This window comes from Rhinatrema bivittatum, chromosome 6 (assembly GCF_901001135.1).
Source record: "Rhinatrema bivittatum chromosome 6, aRhiBiv1.1, whole genome shotgun sequence".
NCBI classification, from domain to species: Eukaryota; Metazoa; Chordata; class Amphibia; order Gymnophiona; family Rhinatrematidae; genus Rhinatrema; species Rhinatrema bivittatum.
In genome coordinates, this window is record NC_042620.1 from 125,615,016 (window position 1) to 125,637,944 (window position 22,929).

General features: G+C 40.3%; 1 protein-coding gene across 2 annotated transcripts in view; it reads right to left on the minus strand.

Moving 5' to 3' along the window:
* CWC22 (CWC22 spliceosome associated protein homolog) overlaps window positions 1–20,012 on the minus strand; it is a 213,556-nt gene extending 193,544 nt beyond the window's left edge. The window contains exon 1 of one of the 2 annotated variants that reach the window (XM_029605912.1): window positions 19,743–20,005. In XM_029605912.1, coding sequence (XP_029461772.1) covers window positions 19,743–19,769 — 27 coding nt within the window. In that variant the 5' untranslated portion in view covers window positions 19,770–20,005. Of the gene's footprint in view, window positions 1–19,742 lie in introns of both variants that reach the window. The other variant, XM_029605913.1, reaches the window with a different exon arrangement.
* Between the last annotated feature and the right edge of the window lie 2,917 nt (window positions 20,013–22,929).

Sequence of the window (22,929 nt, forward strand, 5' to 3'; positions counted from 1 at the left end):
AATTGTTCATATCTTAAGGTACCTCAACACAGCTCTCCTGACATCTAACAGATGCAGGCTCTTCTTTGTTACAACATACTCTGCTGCAAGTGAGAAAACTGATACCTTGCTGTCCCCCATAACTGATCTTAGTGTTTCCATCCTGAAAAAAGATATTTTCAGGTTTCTGTTCACCCTTTTCAGGTCTAATATAGGGCGGAACAATCCCTCTTTTTTCGGTATTACAAAATAAAGAGAATATCCCATCTCCATCTCAGGTTTGGGGACTGGAGCTTCTATACTGTTGACTGAATGATTTTTCTCTTTACCTGGGACATGTATGGGGGACATCATATATATCTTTTGGGAATAGGGTAGGCCAGTTCAAGGGCATAGCCTCGTTGAATAATTTCCAGGACCTATCTGTCCTTTGCAACATGAGTCCACTCCTCATAAAATTTATTAGGCAGGTAGGAGTGAGGAGTGGACCCCCAAAAACCTCATTTGGCTCCTCTGAGGGCTCCTGTGCTTTGAGCGGTTTGCTCATAGCCTCTTTAGCTCCACCACAAATTTGGTCTAAATTGTGTCTTCCTCCTTTGAGGATAAGACCACTTAGGTGGCCTATACTGGCTGCACTCTCTGGAGCAGCTTCTGAGGGTTCTGGTTGTTGTTCAGAGCCTGTCTTTTAGCAACCTCTGGGATCAAGAATCCCCTAGCTCCTTAACCAGACTTCTTACCTCTTTCTCCAAACAGATGGCCCTTGAAGGTTAGCCTACACAATCGGACTTTTGGAGACGAGTCCGCTGCCCACTGCCTTAACCAGAGGAATCTTCTGGCCATGACTAACGCTGCTATTTGTTTAGATGAAGACTTGATTAAATCATACAGAAATGCTGCCCCCGAGTCTGCATCAACTTCTACCTCTTCTTTACGTGCCCACCCCTGTTGTAGCCACGTTACCATTGCTCTGGCTACATATCCACCACATAGTTTTGCCTGAAGCGATAGGCTGGCCAATTCAAAGGACTTCTTTAGGAGAGATCCTATCTTCCGATCTTGTACATCCTTGATGGCTGCACCCCCTTTCCACTGGAATAGTTGTTTTCCTGGTCACTGCTGTGACTGGGGGATCCACTTTTGGGACCATAAATAATCGATCTATCTCCTTCTGTTGTAATAGGTACAACTTCCCCATCAAACCCCTAGCCCTTAGGGCTGTGTCTGGGGTCTCCCATTCTGCCATAATCATTTCTTTAATGGTTGAACGCAGAGAAAAAGCTCTGGTCAGCTTCCTAAAAACAACTAATATTGGATATCCACGCCCCTTCTCATCCTCCGTTTCTTCCCTGAGGTCCAATGCCTGCTCCACCTTAACGATAAGAGTGCCCAGTTCCTCTTTCCTAAAGAATCTCACCACAAGATCTTAGGTTGCCCTCCCCTTCTGATTTATCCACCGAGCCCTGAGATTGCTTCAGGTCCTCTGTACCCTGGCTCTAAGGCTATATATCAAGAAGAGACTTGGTGAGAATATTGAGGAGTGTGATGCATCCCTCCCCATTCGAGGCCTTTTGGGACCTGCATCATGCTCCCTGGGGGCTCCTGGAGATAATTTGCCTTTGCTTTCACTGCCAGCCTGCCCTTTCATCTCCCTGTATATACACCAGGAGAATGAATTCTGTTGAAAAATCCATCTCTTCGTCTGCTCCCCAACCCAGGTTCTTCTTGCCGCTGTTCTCCTACAGGCTTACCATGCCCTTGATGTCTGCATCCTCACCCCATTCTGAGGTTCCCTACCAGCCCCCCCCCCAGGGGTTCCCACTGCTTGGGTGTTGGCCCCTCCCCCAGCAACGCTGCTTTGGCATCTGCAACACTCATCCAACCTCACCATTCACACCGTTTCCTGCCATACCTGTCTTTCAGCAGTGTCACACCACAAGCAAAACGAGCCCGCTATTGAACTCTACGTGTAGATTCCACAAACAAGGCACTTCCTGCCTCTCTCAAGCATTGCTCCTCGCGGGGAACTGGGGGATTGCTCCAGTAACTGCAGTCTGTTTCCACTTTCTTGTTTATGGTTGGTTTTTTTGCACAGACACAGCACTATGTGGGCAATAATTGGAGAATGGCCAGGCCCAATGGGAACTGGACTTTGAAAGGAAAGAAGAGCTTCCTTGCCTGTTGACCCTCTAGCAACTGATTTCTTCTGCTTATATTTCTCCTTTTTTACCCAATTTTTCCCAGACTAGCCACCACCAACTAGAGGCAGAGCACTATTGACTTCATAATTCTGCTATCTTAGAATAAATAGGCAAATATGACATCAGAAAAAGGAAAACGTTCTCTACCTCTACTTGCTGGTGAAAGAGCATACCACCACTTGTCTGGGCTTGTCGGGCAGGATGAAAAGAAGTATTTATTTAAAACTGTTTCCATGTGTAAAGCATAAATTGCTGCTACAAGCAAGTTCTCTCACCATCATCGAAAGAGGGGCCATGCTACCAAGCTTTATTGTTTTATCTGTAAATAGTTATGTTGCTATAATTGTTTAAAAATCAAACAAGCAAAAGAAAACTTTTCAATCTATGTACAGAGATATCTCCCTATTTAGATGGCAGTACAGAACATGTTTTGTGGTAATAACTTACTGCAGAAGAATACAAATTTTAGTTGCAGAATTTAAAATGCTTTGATGTAGAGTCTACCATGAAGAATGAATCTATAATATATCAGGCTTGGTAGTGTGTCCGTCAGTGCTCGCTTGGTCAGTCATCGGTATAGAGTTTTCCCGAGAGGAGCCAAGTGCTGCTCTTTGGCAGATCTCTCAAGTCGTGCATGTTCCCCAGTCCGCCAATAGATGGCGCAGGCGGCTCCTTGGCCACCTTTTAGGCACATACATCGTGCTTGGTAATGTGTCAGACAGAGGAGCCTCCTCCATCCGGCCACACCTCCACCCCTGCTCTGTGTGTGTAGGTGCCGCACGCCAACACCGTTGAGGAGAGGAACGTGGCACAACTGTGCCACGTTCTATTCTGTGTCGTGTACAAAGAAGTTTTCGCCAAATAAATTAACTTCATAGCCAGCCGTGGCTTTATCAAATGTACCTCCACGTCCCTTGCCCTGGGTGAAAACAATTTCGTTTTTCCTTTTCAGCTAACACTTCCATGCAAGAGAATATGCGCCAATAAAAATGCTCGCCACCTGGGCATAGAACGGGTGCAGTTGCAAGTAGTATATAACAAAGTATATTTAAGTTAAAGCAAGAAATCAAAGTAAGACAATATCTACCCAGAAGATAGATAATGGGTAAAATATAACAATTCCTTATTACTTAATCGACTTTTTTTTTTTTTTTTTGCTTGGCTTTGAATTGCAATTCCTTACCATTATAAGTGATAACAGGCTGTGAATTAATAATTTGACATGAACCTTATCAGAAAAAGTATTCCATTACAGATGCACTTCAGCTTCTAACAGTAGAAATAGCTTCTGAGATTAAAATATTTTCATCTCTAGGCTAGCTGTCTTCAGCATTTTTCCATCAGACACAAAATAAGAGAAAGCCCTTAGAACATCTGGCTCCATATGTATGTAGTTAATAACTAAGTTCTGGTGGGTTAGTAAACATTTTAAAAGCCAATAATGAATACACACTTTGCTTCTTGTATAATTACTACACCCTAATGCTTAGTTGAGTTCAGCTGACAACACAATACTTTGCTTTTTTTTTCAGAAAAACACAATTAACAATTAAGGATGAATGTAAAGGTGAAATTAAACTTACCAGATGCTGGTTAATTTCCTCTCTTTTAGACTGCCAGAACAATCCAGACAACTGAGTTTGTCTCTCCTATCAGCAGATGGAGGCAAAGTGCACATTCTTTGTCCTGACAGTCCTCCCTACATAGTCTGATGCAGCAGGGAAGAAATCAGTAACCTTACGGCCGGATTTTAAAACCCCGGCGCAGGTAAATCCTGGGGTTTACGTGCATGGCTGGTCCTTAACGCACACCGGGCCAATTTTCAAACGGGACACGAGTAAGTGTCAGGGCCTGAAAAGGGGGCACCGGTACAGCGGCCATTTGCTGCTGTGCTGGGGCAGCACGCACAAGCTGCTTCTGTTCCAGAGGAGCAGCAATGTATAGAACAAAAAAAAAAAAAAAGGTACGCGAGATTAGGTTTAGGGAATGGGGAGGAGAGGGGAAGGGGAAGGGAGGCTAGGGAAGGGGATAGGGAAGCTCCCTCCCAGTCTGCTCCTTAATTGGAGGGAACTGGGGAAGGCCCTGATGGGTTGCCGCACAAAATTTGCTGTTTTTGACCTCCCCTTGCGCGCCGCCCCCAATTTTATAACATGCGCGCGCATGTTATAAAATTGCGTGTCCATATGTGAGCGCCGGGCTGTGCACGCACGTATTTTTTTAAAAATCTACCCCTTATTGAACAAGCTGATGTGAAGATTTCTTCCTAGCTTAATATAAAATTCTTAAACCTCCAACCCGAGAGGTGACCAAGGAAAAGAGAAAGAGACAAATTAAAATTGACAAAGGAAAATTAGACTTGGCTCTGCCCTTCTCTTTTATTTCTTCTGGGCTGTATTTCCCTGTGGGGAAAAATAAAAGGGTGCACATATATATATATATATAATTAAACAACTGATCATTATTGTTAAGGAATTTCTATCAAACATTGTTCACCGATGATAAAAACTGGGTTTGTAGCAGAGATAAAGAAACCATTGTGGATAGAACATATTACGAGAGGATTAGACCGCCAAGTGGGAGCTTTTTAGTGTCTTCAGCATTTCAGTACTATAGGACTTCATAAACATAGTTGAAAAGACAATTTTGGCAGTGCTCCAGCATTATAATACATTGCTAAGTCTGTTGAAAGGACGTTACTATATCCTAGGAAATTTACGGTCAACATATGTTAGAATACTTTGGGACATTTTTGACTTAAATATGTTCAGCTGTATTGCTGTTTTATGTTATTTCAAAGTATTTTTGACTATGTAAGAACTTTCTATTAAAATAAATGTTTTTCAGTACATAATTTCTTAACAATAATGTTTGATCGTTTCATTTTTTTCTGTACTGAACATGAACACTTGAGCTTTATATTACAAACTGCCATTATTTTTAGTTTTTATACATATATGTGTATGTATATACACATATATATATATACACACACACACATATACACACACACACATATGGGAATAGTATTGTGGAAGATGCGTTTGACCCAACAGTGAGTTATTATGATCAAATATTTAAATATCTAGAAATGATTGGGATGGATGGTACAATTATTTTGAAGTGAGTTGGGGAGGGAGGTGTGCACTGATGAGTGGGGAGTTTTTATTCCTGTTGTGTACCATGCCCGGATATTTGTTTGGAAGGGGGTTAGGTATATGATGTATAATGACGCATTGGAACCAGATGTTTTTGGGAGTGGTCAAGTTTTAGGACGCACAAGGACATGCAGTACCCGGATGATTTTGGGAGTGGTTATAACCCAAGGCGCAGCCGCGGCATCTGTGCCTCCTTTTTGAAAATCTGAAGCAGCCAGTAATGGCGTTTGTAGCCTGAGTGAAGGCGAGTCTTTTGGGGAAAGCAAAGGTAAGCTCTGTGCAAAATTGATCTCTTTCTCTTTGATAAGTTGCTGTAAGATAGGATTAAGTTGTCTGTGGTATATGTTTTTTGAACTTTTAGAGTCATTGAATCACGCCGGGAATATGGAAATGAAAGGTAAAAACTGAACAGAGCCAAAAGTTTAAATGAGATACTTTCTATGCGAGTATGAAATTTAATTTTTAGGAAAACATGGGAGGTGTGGGAAAATGTAAAATGTTTCTGAATATATGTATTTTTCTGTTTTCAAAATGGGATAAAAATTGTCAAAATTCCCCCTGATGAAGCCGTTTGGGTGGTGAAACATCGAGGCCTTTATGTTGGGGTGTGTGAACCTTTGGAAATATGTTTGTGAATACATCTGTGAATACTTTTGAGGTGCCTGAACCTTTGGAAACACGTCTGAACACATCTGTGAATATGATGTAATCATAAAGAAATAGAAAAGGATGATACAACTTGATTAAGCTTGACCTGGTGTGAAAGATAAATATGGACAGTTTCCAGATTGGTGGGCTCCTTTGAGAAACAATATTTGTAATGATTTTAGAGTGGATTTGTATGTTTTAGCAAGAAGTTACTCTGCTATATACATGTTTTTTGATAAAAATCTGTGTGCAAAAAATTGAAGAAATAAAAAGGTTAAAAATTGAGTGGGATATGTTTGATGGATCCTCTTATATTATTGTATAGTTAATTAAGGTGAGGATTTGCTAATGAACAAGTGATCTGTCTTTTTGAGTATTACACCATTCTCACTTTGTGCAATATTTGCAAAATAGGAATTACATAATATTTGCTTTGAATATATGATATATATATAATAAACATATGTGATTTTATACAACTTGATATAACTCAACTTTATATTAGCAAATTTTAATAAAAATACATGGTACCAATATTTCTATTTAACAACTCTAGATAATCACAAAGGGGTAGATTTTCAAAGGGATATGCGCGTACCCCCCGAAAACCTACCCCAAACCCCCCTTCACGCGCTGAGCCTATTTTGCATAGGCTCGGCAGCGAGCGCAAGCCCCGGGATGCGCGTAAGTCCCGGGGCTTGACGCCGGCCCGAGAGCGTGGTCGAGGCCTCCGGACCAGCCCCCGGGTGAAGTGATGGCGCGCCAGCAGCCCGCTGGTGTGAACAGATTTACGCCTGCTTTCGGCAGGCATAAATCTGCCAACAAAGGTAGGGGGGGGGTTAGGGAGGGGAAGGTGAGGGGAGGCGGAAGGAAAGTTCCCTCCGAGGCCAATTTCCGATTTCAGAGCGGCCTCGGAGGGAACAGGCAGCGTGCGCCGGGCTCGGCGCGCGCAGGTTGCACAAATGTGCACCCCCTTGCGCGCGCCGACCCCGGATTTTATAAGATACGCGCGTATCTTATAAAATCCAGCGTACTTTTGTTCGCGCCTGGTGCACGAACAAAAGTACGCGCGCGCGTAAATTTATACAATCTACCCCAAAGTGTTTAACAATGATGTTGTTATTAACAGTTCTTATCTATCCCAACCGGGCCCTCGTTTCACCTTCCGGCTTCTTCAGGGGAATATATATGCTGTTGAATCAATGGTCTATCACAACACTCCTATATATTCTTTGCCATTCCAATAAGGGCACTCATGATCTTCATTGCATCTGCAACTATATATTGTATTTGTATCTTGTTTGTCTGTATTAAAAAATCTCATGTCAAATATGTTTAATGGAAATTAAATCAAATACTAAAAGTATCTATTAAAATTACTGTTACTCAAAATTTTTTGAAACAATTTTTTGACTGTAATTTGTGTATCTCTACAAGATGTTACCTATGTCTATTTTCATGAACCGCTGTCATCACTATCCACGAAATCCAACTTTTATGTAAATAAATCTCACAGTTCTCACCCTAAACACAAATCACCAATGTGTTAACCTTTTAAACTTCGTTTACTGAGGGAACCGTATCGGTCCCTCATCCTTACCGGACTGTTAACTCATCACAGTACTATCCTAATCTGCTCTCTTCACTGCCAGTTACCCAACCCTCAAGTTGCTCAATCCCTCCATGTTTTACCACCCCTACTACCTACCACACTCCCACAAAATCGAAATATGACTGTATACTATGCTAGTGTTATAGATATAACCATTATTCAAGCACCCATAAAAATCTACTGTAATACTCCGCTAGGAATTTTGACCTCACACTCTCAAAACATGCTTCTCATCCTACTCACCTTTAAAAGTTTTTCAGAACCGTTGGAACCTCCCTATTGTATTTAAAGATCTGGTATCTAACCAACACAGCTTTTCCTTTTTGAGTTGGCAATTCTTGCCGTTTCAATAGCGCTAAATGAGCTTCACATTCAAACTAAGAAATAAAGAATTACATATATAGAAACTATCAAATCTCACTCTACCTCCAAACAACCATACTCCCCAAAACTTTAAAGCCTACAAACTTACTTCCACCGGTAACTCCAACGTTACTCCTGCGAAATTAAAGACGCGGTGAATGCGCCCCGTCACCCGTTCCTTAAATATTGACCATCTGCTTCAATTCTAGCCAATCCACCCATTGGTTCCGCATACTCCACACCCCTCTTCTCCCCCAATCCACTACTGTTTATCCAGAAGCAGACCACTACTTGATAATACTAGTAAAATGCCTCCCATTCGATTTTTGAATTTAACCCACGGGGGGATAAGAGTACCCCACTGAAAAATTAATCTTTGCTCTTGCTGTCGTAATTGTAAAGAAACATTACCTCCCCCGGGGCACAATAACTGTTTAAGAACAGTAAATCTTATTTGTTCAATGGTATGCGATGCCTCTACCCAATGACGTACTAAAGGCGCTTCCATTTTACCGGTACGTATACAGCTCCTGTGCTGAATGATCCGAGTTCTAACTGGTAGTATAGTGTGTCCAATATACAATTTAGAACACGGACATTGGACCGCATACACCACTTGACTAGAGCCGCAATCAAAACTACCTCTTAGTTCAAACGGATACAGAATAGAATCATGTGAAAATCCTGTTCCCTCTATCACATATGAACAAACCGAACACCGGGTACAACTCTTCTGTCCTTGGTACTCTTGAAGTGAATTGTCTTTTACCTCCGAGGACACCAATATATTTTTTAAATTGCGGCCCCTAGTTTTTGCAAATATTGGTTTCGCTTGTAAAACCGAATGTAAAGACAGAATCGACCAATGCCTGAGAATGATTTTTTGAATGTGATGTGTTCTAGCTGAAAATGGTAACACACATACCACTGAACCCAATTCTGATTTTTGTTTCGGTTGAAGCAGTAATTCCCGGTTTGCATAAAGACCCCGTTTAAAAGCACGCTTAAGCACTTTACTAGGGTAACCCCTTGCAATTAACTTCGCTTGCATTATTACCGCCTGTTTTTTGTATTCTTCGACCCCCATCACATAAACTTCTTAGACGTAAAAACTGTCCAATGGGAATGTGGTCTCTCAAATTCAAGGGATGAAAACTCCCATAGTGCAACAAGTGATTTCTGTCTGTTGGTTTGGTGTATATTGTGGTGACCAATCTGCCCTGATCTTTATAAACTTGTAAATCTAAAAACGAAATAGATGTTCTGTGGCTTGTTAATGTGAACTGTAAATTCACATCTTTTGTATTCAACCAAATAATAAAATCTTTCAAGGCTGTTTCTGACCCCATCCACACAAAAAAAGATGTCTATAAACGGCATCCATGTCTTGATATGCTGCCAATATTGGGAAGTGTACACCACAGTCCTTTCAAATTCAGAAACATATGAGTGTTTGTGGTTGTTATTATTAAATAGGCACAAGAAGAGACAGTAGTATTGCCTAATATTAGGACTGATATATATATATATATATATATATATATATATATACACACACACACACACATATATATACATACATATACACACACAGCTCTGTCTTACTTCTTCTCGAGACCCAAAAAAAAAAAAAAAGAAATGAAAAAGAAAAAAAATCCCTCCCAATTTTTTTTTTTTTTTAAACCACCAGCCATACTTCAGAGTGGGTTCTGGACAGGACCAAAGTAAAGGAAATTAACCAGCATTCTGTAAGTTTAATTTCTCCTTGCTTGCTGTCCAAGCCAGACAATTAGGATATACCTAAGCAGTATCTATCCTGGGTGGGTGTGTCTTAGCGTTGCTTCCAGAACCCCTGTGACGAATGCTGTGTCATCTTTCTCCTGAATAGTCAATCTGTAATGTCTTGAAAATGATAATATAGATAAATCGCCGCTACAAGTGAGAAAACAATATTTCAATTATGTCCCAAAGAAAATCCCACCCTGTGATGTATTCAATAAGAATTGTCCTAGATCTAAACAAGTTCTATTTAGAAAAAAAATTTTAATGGGATGTGGTAAGTTTTGGCCTTGCTTCAGTTTTCATGTAAATGTAATCATGAACTTACCACCCTCCAAACAGGACCTAGAAGGTGAAGTAAATTGATTGGCGTTACACGAAACATAAAAGAAGTGTTTGGTAGATTTCTAAATGATAACCCTAACTAAATTGTAACCCTATGGTCTAAGAGGAGTTGAAAACCTTGAAGTAGACGTGAGTAATTTAAACAACAATAATTGAGGCATTCTGCAAATAGTTGAAGTGCACAGCAAAAAATATAACTGGCTATAGATCAAGGGTTAATGGATATTGGATTGGTCCATGAAATAATTGAATAAATGAAGAAAGAAGTTGGTTTGGACATTTAGAAAGAGGATACGAGGAGAGGTTCTGGTATCACCGACTATATGTTTAAGTGAATTGCAAGCAAATTTCATTGGATTATTTATTCGTTTAGGAATTCAAACGATCAGACCAGCCATACTGACAGATATTGTCGATTAAAGAAATACAGCAAAAGGGTTACTTATAAGAAAACTCTTTTTATAATATACAATACATATAAAAATATATAAAAAATTGAAGAATTAATTTAATAAAGAAGGGAGTGGGAGGGTGGTAAGTTCATGATTTCATTTACATGAAAACTGAAGCAAGGCCGTGGAGGCATGCATCAGAATATGTATGAAACTTATCACATCCCATTAAAAATGTTTTTCTAAATAGAACTTGTTTAGATCTAGGACAATTCTTATTGAATACATCACATGTCTTGAAAATGAACATAGAGAGGTCTGTGTAGCTGCCTTACAGATCTCTATGGGAGATACTGACCTGTGCTCTGCCCCAGATGCTGCCTGCACTCATGTGCTCTTACACCTTCTGGAACTGGCTTTCCATTTACCACATAAGCCCCTGCTATTGCCTCCTTAATCCAGCGATCTATGGAAGCTTTAGAGGCAGCTTCTCCCTTGCACGTCCCTGAAAATAAAAAAAGCCTGTCCAATCTTCCGAAGGCATTAGTAACCTTCAGATATCTTAAGTAAACACTTCTTATGACCAAGAACTGAAGTTTCAGCCCCCACAGTCCACTTTCCTGAACCTGGGTAAAACCACTGCCTGATTCAAATGAAATTCAGAGACCACCTCTGGCAGGAATGTTGGGACTGGTCTAAATGTGACCTTTTCTTTTGAAAAGGACAGGTAGGGAGCTCTACAAAGCCTTATTCTGATTGCTAGTTTTCCATCACGTCGTGCTTTCGAACAAAACTGCCCAGACCCACAGCGTAGTGTAGAGAAAACAAGACCTTATTGAAGACTGGGCAACTTTTTCTGAAGCAGGACGTGATGGAAAACTAGAAACCGGAATAAGTGTAGAGGAAATAAGACCTGTTTGAAGACTGAGGTTAATCTATCTCGCGTCGGGGTAATTAGATGACATCACTTCCGGTTCCGCGCTAAGACACGACGTGATAGAGAACTAAGGTAAAGGAAGTTAAGTTCCTACCCGACTTGATTGGAGACAGTGTTTGACTCATTTGGGCACATTCTTGTGGGAGGAACTTCCGTTTTCAGCACTTGAAAAGCCATTCATTTGAGAGCTATGTTTCAAAGAAAGGCGAGTCCAAGTCGGGACCGCATCTACATTATTGGATGGATACAGCTATTGGAGATTAACATATTGGTTGTCTGATGATTGCCCTGGGAGTGTCACGGAATAAGAATGGAAACCTTTTCCCCTGAAGCAGGACCTTAAGAGTGGGAGTCCGAAACGCGATCATGTTGGGCTGTGCAGATGAGTATCACTGCTGAATCACTTTGTATTGGGATTGAAAAAAAGTGACATTTAGTTGACTTTAACTTCAAATGTGATCTTTGGAGCTCTCATCAGTGTGATGGAAAGGAAAGTTATGAAAAAATTACAAAAAATTATTAAAAAAAAAAAAATATATATATATATATATATATATATATATATATATATATATATATATATATATATATATATATAAAGTAAATCGGACCTGAAACCATAAAAAAAGAGTCTGGAAAAATACCTTGACCCTATGAGTAGTGGTCCTACAAAATTATATAGCCTCTTTGTGAGATAATAGCTGGTATAAAGTATCTAAAGGAGAAACCAGGTTTACCAGTATTTTGAGACATTGTTTACAATTTGGTGCCTGGAGTACGGTGTGTGAGAGCTGTAGGGTGTGATTTTTAATAAAGGCCCATGCCAGATGCAAACTTAGCTTTTGCATTTGCTCCTTTCATTTTATCCTCATTTTATCATAGTTAACCCTTTTAAAAGTTAAATGCTATCACAGGAGATTTATTTGGTGTCCTCTCTCCAGCTATTAAGTTAAATTTGATTATGTTGTGATCACTGTTTCCAAATGGCTGCAACACTGTTACCTCTTGCACCAAATCCTGTGTTCTACTAAGGACTAGGTCTAAAATAGTTTCCTCTTCTTAGTTCTTGTACCAGCTGCTCCATGCAGCAGGCATTTATTTCATCTAGCAACTTTACCTCTCTAGCATGTGCTGATGTGACATTCACCTAGTCGATAATTGGATGTTTGAAATCACCCATTATTATTATTATGCTGCTGATTGTATTAGATTCCCTAATTTCATTGTCAACTTGTTCATTTTGATCAGGTGGACAGTAATAAACCCCCACTGCTATTGTATTCTCCTTTTCACCTGGAATTTCTATCCATAAAGATTCAACACTGCATTTTGTTTCCTGCAGAACTTTTATCCTGTTTGACTCAATACCCTCTTTAATATACAGTGCCACCCCTCCACTAATTTGATCCGTCCTATCATTTCGATATAATTTGTAACCTAATATCACAGTGTCCCATTGGTTATGTTCCTTTCACCAGGTCTCCGAGATGCCAATTAGATCTCTCTCTCTCTTCATTCAGTGCTATACATACTAATTCTTCCATCTTATTTTTTTTTTTAAGACATCTAGCATTTGTACACAGACATTGCAAAGTTTGTTGCTTGTTTGTATTATCAACCTACTTATCAGTTGACAAAGGTAACTTGGAATCTTTCTGTTCTGTCTGTTGTGTACTTAAAGGCACCTGACCATTTTAGTATTTATTGCAGCCTCTGTTCTGGGACACACTAGTTTCCTTCAAAAGATACATCATTCTGAACCATGCACTCCTGAGTGACTGTTGGTTTTCCCCATCGTCTAGTTTAAAAGCTACGCTCTCTCCTTTTTAAAGGTTAGTGACAGCAGCCTGGCTCCACTCTGGTTAAGTTAGAGTCCATCCTTTCGGAAAAGTACCCCCCCCCCCCCCCCAAAAAAAAAAAAATAATGCCCAGTTCCTAACAAATCTAAAACCCTCTTCTCTGCACTCATCCTTCACTCTAATGACACTCTGGAAATGGGGCACCCAGCTCCTCTTTCCTACAAAGTCTAATTGGTTGGGACCATATCTCCCCTTCCTTTTCCAAGTCTGCAGAGGAAGTTCCTTCATCTCTCCCTGACAGGGCTGACTCCCTGTCTTCCAGAGACCTATTCAGGCCCCAATGGAGCTTCAGTGGGTTTTTGGGGTTTTTTGGCACCTCCCCCTCTTCCCAGGATAATTCAAGGCTTTTGCCTGCCCTTCTGTGGGCCTCCTTCTCACAATATTTTATTTATTTATTTATTTATTTAAAATTTTTATATACCGACGTTCATCAGGGATATCACATCGGTTTACAGTGTAACTGAAATTGGCGCCTGGGAAGGCGTTTTACATCGAACAGATATAACGAAGTAACATATAAATAAATGAGGATGCGATTTACATCAAACAGATATAACGAGTTAACATAAGAACAAATGAGGGGGGGAGATAAGGGCGGGAGATAATAAAAAAAAACGTTATGAGCAAAATTTACAAAAATTTACAAATATATATAGAGTATCAATATATACAATGTATTCATAAAAATAGCAATGTCCTAAAAGGACAATTGTGTAGAGTTGGAAGAGGGAGGGGAGGGGATGGGGAGGGGGTGGAAGCGGATAAGAGGGAGGGAGGGGTGGAGGGGGGTTAAAGGAGTAAGCGAGCTAAGAGATAAGGGGCATGTAGGACGGCTTAATATAACGGCTTAATATAACTTGTGCATAATTCTGACGAACTCCACCGAGAAGCCTGTACCTCCTCATGCACCAGCTCTTTGCGGTTCGGGGTACCCCTACACAATAACTGCTCCGACGCCTCAGAGGAGAAGCCTCAACATTGCCTACGGCTGCTGTTTGTATCCAGCACTGGAAATAAGTTGGAAGAACCCAATCTTGGCTTCTGCCATGCTGCGCAGTGCAACTCCTCCCCACTTCCCGACAGTGTTTTTGCCTCAGCCTGATCACCCATTTTGCAAAAGATCCTACCACTGAAGCTGTGCCCTTGGCCTTGTACTACACACACGTCTGTCCCCTCTCCATACCTCACTGCCAGAGGGCTGCAGTGCGTCACCTACCGCTGGGGGATGACAGGGGAAGTTGAAGCCTGCACTGACTGCTTCCCAGAGGAGGATGAGCTGAGTCCATGTGCAGGACTTGGCCAAGGCTGGCATCTCTGCTATTGCTTACCTTTTGCTTTTCTACATAAGAACATAACAAATCGCCATACTGGGTCCATCAAGCCCAGCATCCTGTTTCCAACAGAGGTCAAACCAGGCTACAAGCACCTGGCAAGTACCCAAAACCTAAGTATATCCCAAACTGCTGCTAGTAATAGCAGTGGCTATTTTCTAAGTCACATTTTTTTTAAACCCAGCTAGACTAACTGCACTAACCACATCCCCTGGCAACAAATTCCAGGATTTAATTGTGAGTTGAGTGAAAAAGAATTTTCTCCGATTACTTTTAAATGTGCCCCATGCTAACTTCATGGGGTGCCCCCTAGTCCTATTATCTGAAAGAGTAAATAACCAATTCATATTTACCAATTCTAGAACTCTCATGATTTTAAAAGACCTCTATTAACTCCCCTCTCAGCCCTAAACTATTTAGTCTTTCCTCACAGGGGAGTTGTTTCATCCCCTTTATCATTTTGGTTGCCCTCCTCCATCACAACTATATCTTTTTTGAAATGTGGCAACCAGAATTGTACACAGTATTCAAGGTGCAGTCTCACCATGGAGCAATACAGAAATATTATGACATTTTCTGTTTTATTCACCATTCCCTTCCTAATATTTTCTAACATTCTGTTTGCTTTTTTAACTGCCGCAGCACACTGAGCCGACGATTTCAATGTATTATCCACTATGAAGCCTCGATCTCTTTCCTGGGTGATAGCGCCTAATACGGAACTACAGCATGGGTTATTTTTCCCTATATGCATCACCTTGCACTTATCCACATGATATTTCATCTGCCATTTGGATGCCCGATTTTCTAATCTCATAAGGTCCTCCTGCAATTTATCACAATCTGCTTGTGATTTAACTAATCTGAATAAATTTGTATCATCTGCAAATTTGATTACCTCACTCGTATTCCTTTCCAAATAGTTTACAAATATATTGAAAAGCACGTGTCCTCATACAGATCCTTAAGGCACTCCACTGTTTACTCTTTTCCACTGAGAAAATTGTCCATTTAATCCTACTCTCTATTTCCTTTCTTTTAACCATTCTGAAATGATATCGCCACCTATCCCATGACTTTTTACTTTTCTAAGAAGCCTCTCATGAGAAACTTTGTCAAATGCCTTCTGAAAATTCAACTACACTACATCTACCAGTTCACCTTTATCAACATGTTTATTAACCCTTTCAAAAAAGTGAAGCAGATTTGTAAGGCAAGACTTGCCTAGGGTAAAGCCATGCTGACTTTGTTCTATTAAACCATGTCTTTCTATATGTTCTGCGATTTTGATCTTTAGAATACTTTCCACTATTTTTCCCGGCACTGAAGTCAAGCTAACCGGTCTGTACTTTCCCAGATCACTCCTGGAGCCCTTTTTAAATACTGGGATTACATTAGCCACCCTCCAGTCCTCAGGTACAATGGATGATTTTGATGATAGGTTACAAATTTTAACTAATAGATCTGAAATTTCACTTCTGAGTTCTTTCAGAACCCTGCCACGTTTGGAATTATTTACATTAAGATTCTCTCTGAAACCCCATGTCCCTCCCGACGCAGCCTCGGTGAATTGTCGGGGGACCCCTGTGAAAAGGATGTTGTTTTAAGTCAGTGGAGTTGCCGCATATTGTTATGTCAATAAAATACATACCCTTTGATGAACATTTTTGGGACTCTAATCTTTACTTGCACTATTGTTGTGGTTGGTAATTGAAATCTCCCATAATTACTGTACTACCAATTTGGTTAGCTTCCCTAATTTCTCTTAGCATTTCACTGTTCATCTCACCATCTTGGCCAGGTGGATGGTAGTATACTCCTATCACTATACTCTTCCCCAACACACAAGGGATTTTTTTTCTTAAAAGTGAAACACCCCAACTCTGGCCAGGAAATACATAAGCAATAAGCTTCCTGATCACCCTTGGGTAGTAAGAGAGTCCATTCTGGCTGTTGACCAATCACTGCTCCCTGACTTGGCTCTGGACTCGAATAGGAGAAAAAGCCCTGGAACATGCTGTTGCACCTGGATCTAACATGGTCTCTCTCACTCCTGCTGAACCAGTTGCTGATGTTGCCTGGTTGTGCTATTTTATGCCCAATTGGCCAGTTTTTTTGCCATTGTGCGGGAAAAAAATCTCTGTGGATTGGGCTAGTTTTGGGCTGGGCAACTGGATGGCTGAATTGCTATAGCTACCATACTATTTTTGTCTGAGCAGGCCGTCCCTCCAGCATGCACTCTGTCAGCCATCATAGAGTAATGGCTCATCAGGTAGCAGCCAGAGGCGACACTACAAGGTCAACTGCATCAGAGTCTCAGTCCAGCATGCACAGATTTGCCACTTATGGTGGGAAGAATGTACCATGCATGTGGCACATAGGGAGAGCTGTAGAACATGTTTGTCTCTTTTTTCTGCACCATGCTCATAAAGTAAATAATTCTCTAAACAAATCTCAAACCTCAAAAGTAAGTAGTTTATATATTATATATTACAGCTTGTTCTTTTATTCTTATTCTTTAATTAATTTTTCAGATACATTAATCAAGCAGTCCAGCCCTGAGCAACAAATTGGGCACATATAAAAGAAAAAAACATAGTAAGAAAAAAATAAAGAAAAAAAACAAACATGTACCCAGTATACAGTCCACATGGGGGCAGGGGGGGGGGGAGAGATAGCATAGAATGAAAAGCTGTGTTAACTCAGATCAACAATACGGCTTCTAATCACTGTAGAACCTAAGATTTATTGTAATTTCTGTATCCTGTAATTTTACTTTTACTGTTATTTTGTAACTTTATTCCTTTCTTCTTATCCCCTTTTAATTATTTTGTATATTACTTTGGAAACGCATGTAAAATTGCCATGCTAATAAAATGATCTGAATCTGCTTGCTGTCTGATTGGTTCTGCCTGTGTGAAAACAGAGCAGTCAGCCTGCACAACTCTAGCCTGTCTGCCCATCCCTCTAAATCCGCTGTCACTATTTAATTCTTCCTCCATCTCGGCCTTGAAGGGAAAACTACTGAAGTCTCCACTTAAACCCTGCTAACACTCGACCAGAGAGTTTTGCAGACCACCACAGCAGATAAGAGGTAAGGCTAGGGAAAGAAATTTTTTTTGGCCTGGTGGTAACTGAGGATTAGGCTCCTGGAGGATGGGGAAAAAGACAAAGTGGTACTGTGAAATAGATGGGAGAAGAAAAGGGGTTGGGGGAGAAAGAGGATGTTGAGCGTCATAGGAAAGGACAGAAGGATTTAGGTGGAGGGATATTGCTGCTGTATAGAGGGTAGAAAAGGCAGAGAGGGGTGGGAGTAAGAGGGAAAGAGAGGGGGGAGTGGGGAGTGAAGGACAGAGAGGTGATTGAATGAAGGAGCCGAGAGGGAAAGGGGAATGTGGGGGCAAGAGGGAAAGGAGTGGGGGATGGGGAAGATAAATGGGTTGGGAAGTGAAAGGGTGAGAGGTAGAAAGAGGGGTGAAGAGGTAGGGCAAAGAGAGGTAAGGGAGGTTACTGAGTACACACTATAGGCGTGGGGGAAGAGGATTGGGAAGAGATACTGATGGTGATGGTCTTGTAAGGGGGAGAGAGGTATTTCTATTGGGGCCATCAAACCACTTTCTCTCACCTTTTCTTCTCTCAAAATAATGGTAAAAATTGCAGGAGTGGGTGGAGTTGTCTTTCTCCTGGGCAGGAACTGCTTAAGATGATATATTGTCTAGACTCATATTTATACAAATACGTGCCACGCAACATTCTGCTTAAAATATTAGCTGAATTGCATGGTGCAATGAGCATCTAACTAGTTAAGAACATAAGATGTGCCATATAGGGTTAGATCAAAGGCCATCAAGCCCATCATCCTGTCTTTGACAGTGGTCAGTCCAGGTCACTAAGGAGATCCCAAAGAAAAGATCAGTCCTTGCTGCTTACTCCCAGGAATAAGTAGCGGTTTATAGACTTTTCCTCCAGAAACTTTTCAAAACCCCTTGTAAGCCCCACTATGTTAGATGCCTTGGATACATCCTCTGGCAACAAATTCCACAGCTTTTTTGTGCACTGCATGAAAAAAAAAGATACTTTCTCCAATTTGTTTTAATTTGTTTTCTGTTTTGCTTGATGCAGTTTTGTATAGCCACCTGTTCCCATATTGTTAATACACTACAAATTTATGTTTTAATACATCAGAAATAAAATTAAATTATTGAAATGACCATTTATATTACCTTTATTTTGTCTTTTGAAGATTGGACTACTTTTGGGCTTGGGACCTTCATTTCCCAGGGTACTTTGGCTAGTTCTGGGCTACAATGTGTCTTACTTTGGGCTATAAACCCTGTTTAAAACCTGGCCAACTCAACTGCTAGAGGCAGAGGATAACACATCCTCCCTGCTACACCAGGCTATATAGGGAGGAGTGTCAGGACAAAAAATGTGTCCTCTGCCTCCATCTGCTGGTAGGAGGGACAAAACCAATTTTCTGGACTGGTGTGGCTTGGACAAATAAAGATATAGTTAATGTTTTAAGAAAGATTAATTTTCACATTTATAAAGAAGTAGGTGGCACATTCTGGTTATGAAAGTTAAGGGCCAGGAATCAAACTATAAAGATCTCCTAGACCACAGATTATGCTACTTGCATAGATAGATAGATTAGAGATATCTATATCTATCTAGATAGATTAAAGCTCTACTTCAAGTATTCAATTCCTAAATAACCACAGATTTTATTAAAAACTTCAGGAGTCTGTGTAAACAGTTATATTTACAAACAAGAAAACTTCTTGAACAGCTGTGAGGAGCTATGTTTTCTGTGGAATGCTGTGATTGAGACAGAACACATCCAGACTGCTCGCTTTCGCTCTCAATGTCTCAAGTCAGTGACCTAGTATACAGCAGAATTCAATTTTGTAGGTATTTGACAGAAGCTGCGATGCGAATGCTCCTGTCATGATCCCTGGAACTGGACTACCACCATCATGTTATTTCACAAAGGCCACTTAGCTGGGATTTTCACCAGTGGCCTGGAGCTGAAATGCTCTATAATGCTATGACCATTTCACAAAGCCATCCAGTCCCCATTTCATCCATTGAGAGGAAGGTGCCTGGTCTGAGAACGGTAAAGAGCGAGTATAGAAGAGACTTACCCGAAGCTGGGCCACACTGTTCTTCATCCTCTCCGGCTACGACAATCACAGGTCCCAGCGTCTGGAACGCTTCCGCCCAGCAGAAGTCAAGCCTGCCGTCCCCGGCTAGGCGCAAAACACAACTTCGCAGCAACTATCCCCGCTCTAGAGAAACCCTGCCACTTTCTCTCTAGTTCGTACCGACTCGTCCACTCTACTTCCGGCTTCGTTCACGCACAACACGTACAACTACGGTGCCCTACGAAAGCCAAACTACCTCTTTCCTCATTCTGTTCCGCCTGCTGACGTGGATCGGGAGCTGCATGTGTTCGTCACGTGTGTTCTTCGGAAAGGAAAGGCTGTTGGGTGAGATAGTAAGTAACTAGTGGCCGAGATGTGAAGGAAAACCCTTCTAAGAAGAGGAACGTGCTTGGTCTCTTGAGGGAATCGTATGAACAGTTAGATAAACTAAGCTACTTGGTGCAGCTGAGGAAAAGTTATCTAAGGTGAACATCCATTGAGAGATTTTTATGTGGCCCTGATGCTTTCTCTTTTTTCTTCCTGTCTTACTCGTCCCTCCTCCCCACCATCTCCATGCCTCCTTCTTTGGTTCTTGTAGGAAAAAGCACTTAAAAATCACCTTAAACATGATATATGCAGTACAGACATAAAACTTTTATATATTTCTCACTCTTGAGATTTGAGAGGAAACATTTAAAGAGAAGTGCAGTATTAACCCTGCAAAAAATTAAAATACGGTTTCTTGTACCCCAGAATTCATTTTATTTCTTTATCCAATTTTTTGTTAAATAACTTTTAATTCCACTATTATGACAAATAGCATAGGTAATGTTGCAAACAGTGTACTATCAATTTTTGTTTCAAATTCCTGGCTTAAATAAGGTCATCCAGTGCAGCGAACAAACATTAATAAATAACCATCATGTAAAACACATCATAAAACAACAAACATAAATAAAAACATACAATATATTATCATCACCAATCAGATCATCCTAAGAATCACCTCAGCCAGAATGGATCAGGAAACAGCATGCTGTCAATGTTAAAAACTTGTTCCATCTGCCCAACCACACTTATGGCCTTATCACAATGTAAGGATAAACCATGAAGGCGGTTACTCTGTGGTGAGCGCTTTTCTAATGATCATGGTCTGTGCTTGAAATAAATAACATACACAAGAAAAAAGAATCCTCAAAATATCAAACTACCTCACTTTACCACTCCAAATTGTTATTTTTCAGGTGTTTTTTTTTTTAACTGATAATGTGAAAGAACAATATACAAAAAGTTAATATACAAAAAATTAAATATACAAAAAATGAATAGTAACTGCATCAGCAAGCCTGACAATGTGCCTTATAAATTCAAAAGGCCATCCGGACTACTCAATCATTTGCGGTACCATAAGAGTCTAATAAATCTCCAATTTTTGTAAATAATTCTATTTTTTGTTTTTATTATGTTTGTTGAAATCTGAGAAATTTGAAAACAATATTTTTTATTAAACCTTCAGTTAAAAAACGCATGAAAAATAACGATTTGGAGTGGTAAAGTGAGGTAGTTTGATATTTTTGTGGATTCCTTTTTCTTGTGAATGTCATTTTCGTGGGGATCGGATTGGCTCTTTTTTTGTTTTGGATTCTTGAAATAAATAAGCCAGTTGAGATATGCTATGCAGACTTCAAGATTTTTAGAAAATCGGAGAATCTCACAAAATGACTTTATATATGAATACCCTTCTATGAAGTGATTTGAAACCGTATCTTTACAGAGGATGTTCACATATACCCTGGAGTCTTTGAAAGTATTACATTTCATCCACCATTTTTCATATGGAATATTGGATTTGTGAAACTTCCCCTGAAGAAGCTCTGCTGTGTTGAAATATATTGGAAGCGATAGACCCTCTGTGGGAAACCCTTTGTGATTGTTTTATATGTGTATTTGAGAATTAGTATGGCTGTGTATGGTCTGGATTAGATTTTATGATTTGTTTAGATGTCTTGATGGGTGTTGACTAATGGATATAATATTATAGATAAATATTACATTTTTATAACATTGAATATAATAAACAATTTTCTGTAATTATTCTGACAAGGGAAGTAATTTTTGTGTTTAAATTGATAAGGGGTTCCATTTTATGTGCAAATTCAAAATTCCAAAAATTAATGAGCAGATGAAGAGAATAATTGCTATTTTGTGAACTTTGATTATAAGTGACCCATGGGCATTTAAGGTCTAGACTTAACCTGACAGGTGCATGGGTGGAATGATTGTCCCACTAGCAGCTCACTGAGACTTGATATTTAATGTGTTGCCACTTGGTTTGAAGTTAATATGAATAAGTGAATATATATAAGCAATTATATAAGTTTCCTCAGATGCTGTTGTATCTAATGTGTTGTGTCACTTTCTGCATTTGATTATAAGACTAGATTTTTGTGTTGTGCATTGTCATGCAGAGGAGAGTTCAGTTCCAGGATGAGGGCTGCACGCTATGACCTGGCTGGGGATACTCCAGAGCACCTGCAGGAAGAGAAGCATTTTAGTAGAATATTCTGGATGCATTCTAGTAGCAAGTTCTGAAGAAAACTGTAGGTTTTGATATATAACTAGAAGTCCGAGTGGAAATGCAAATGCTCATATAGCCAGTCTGCCTGGCAGGGCACCTAGGAGGCCAGGTGCTTGAACGAACCCCAATTACCAAAAGGAAAGGATGATGGAGTATATTGAATGCTGTGGGTTGCAGAATCTAAGGCAGCATGGTTGTACCAGAAAGAGATCATGTCAAACAATTCTGATCAAGTTTCTTTGCTTGAGGAAGCAGAGAGTTAGATCTGGGATGCGCACTGGATTTGGTATGTGTGAATTTCAGGAAAGCTTCTGTCCCCTATAGAAGACTCATAAACCTAGCAGCTACGAATGGGCCCCAAGATGATCAACTGGATGAAAAGCTGGTTGAGTGATAGACAACAGAACATAAAAGTAAATGGAGTTCACTCAGAAGTAAGAGGTGTTATCAATAGATTACCTTAGGGATCAATCTTGAGGCCAATTCTGTACAACATTTTTGCGACTGATTTTGCAGAAGGAAGGTAGGTCCTTTTGCATATGACCCTACAATTGACAATTGAGCAGATGCTCTTGAGGGCATAGAAAATCTGAATAGTGATGTCAGAAA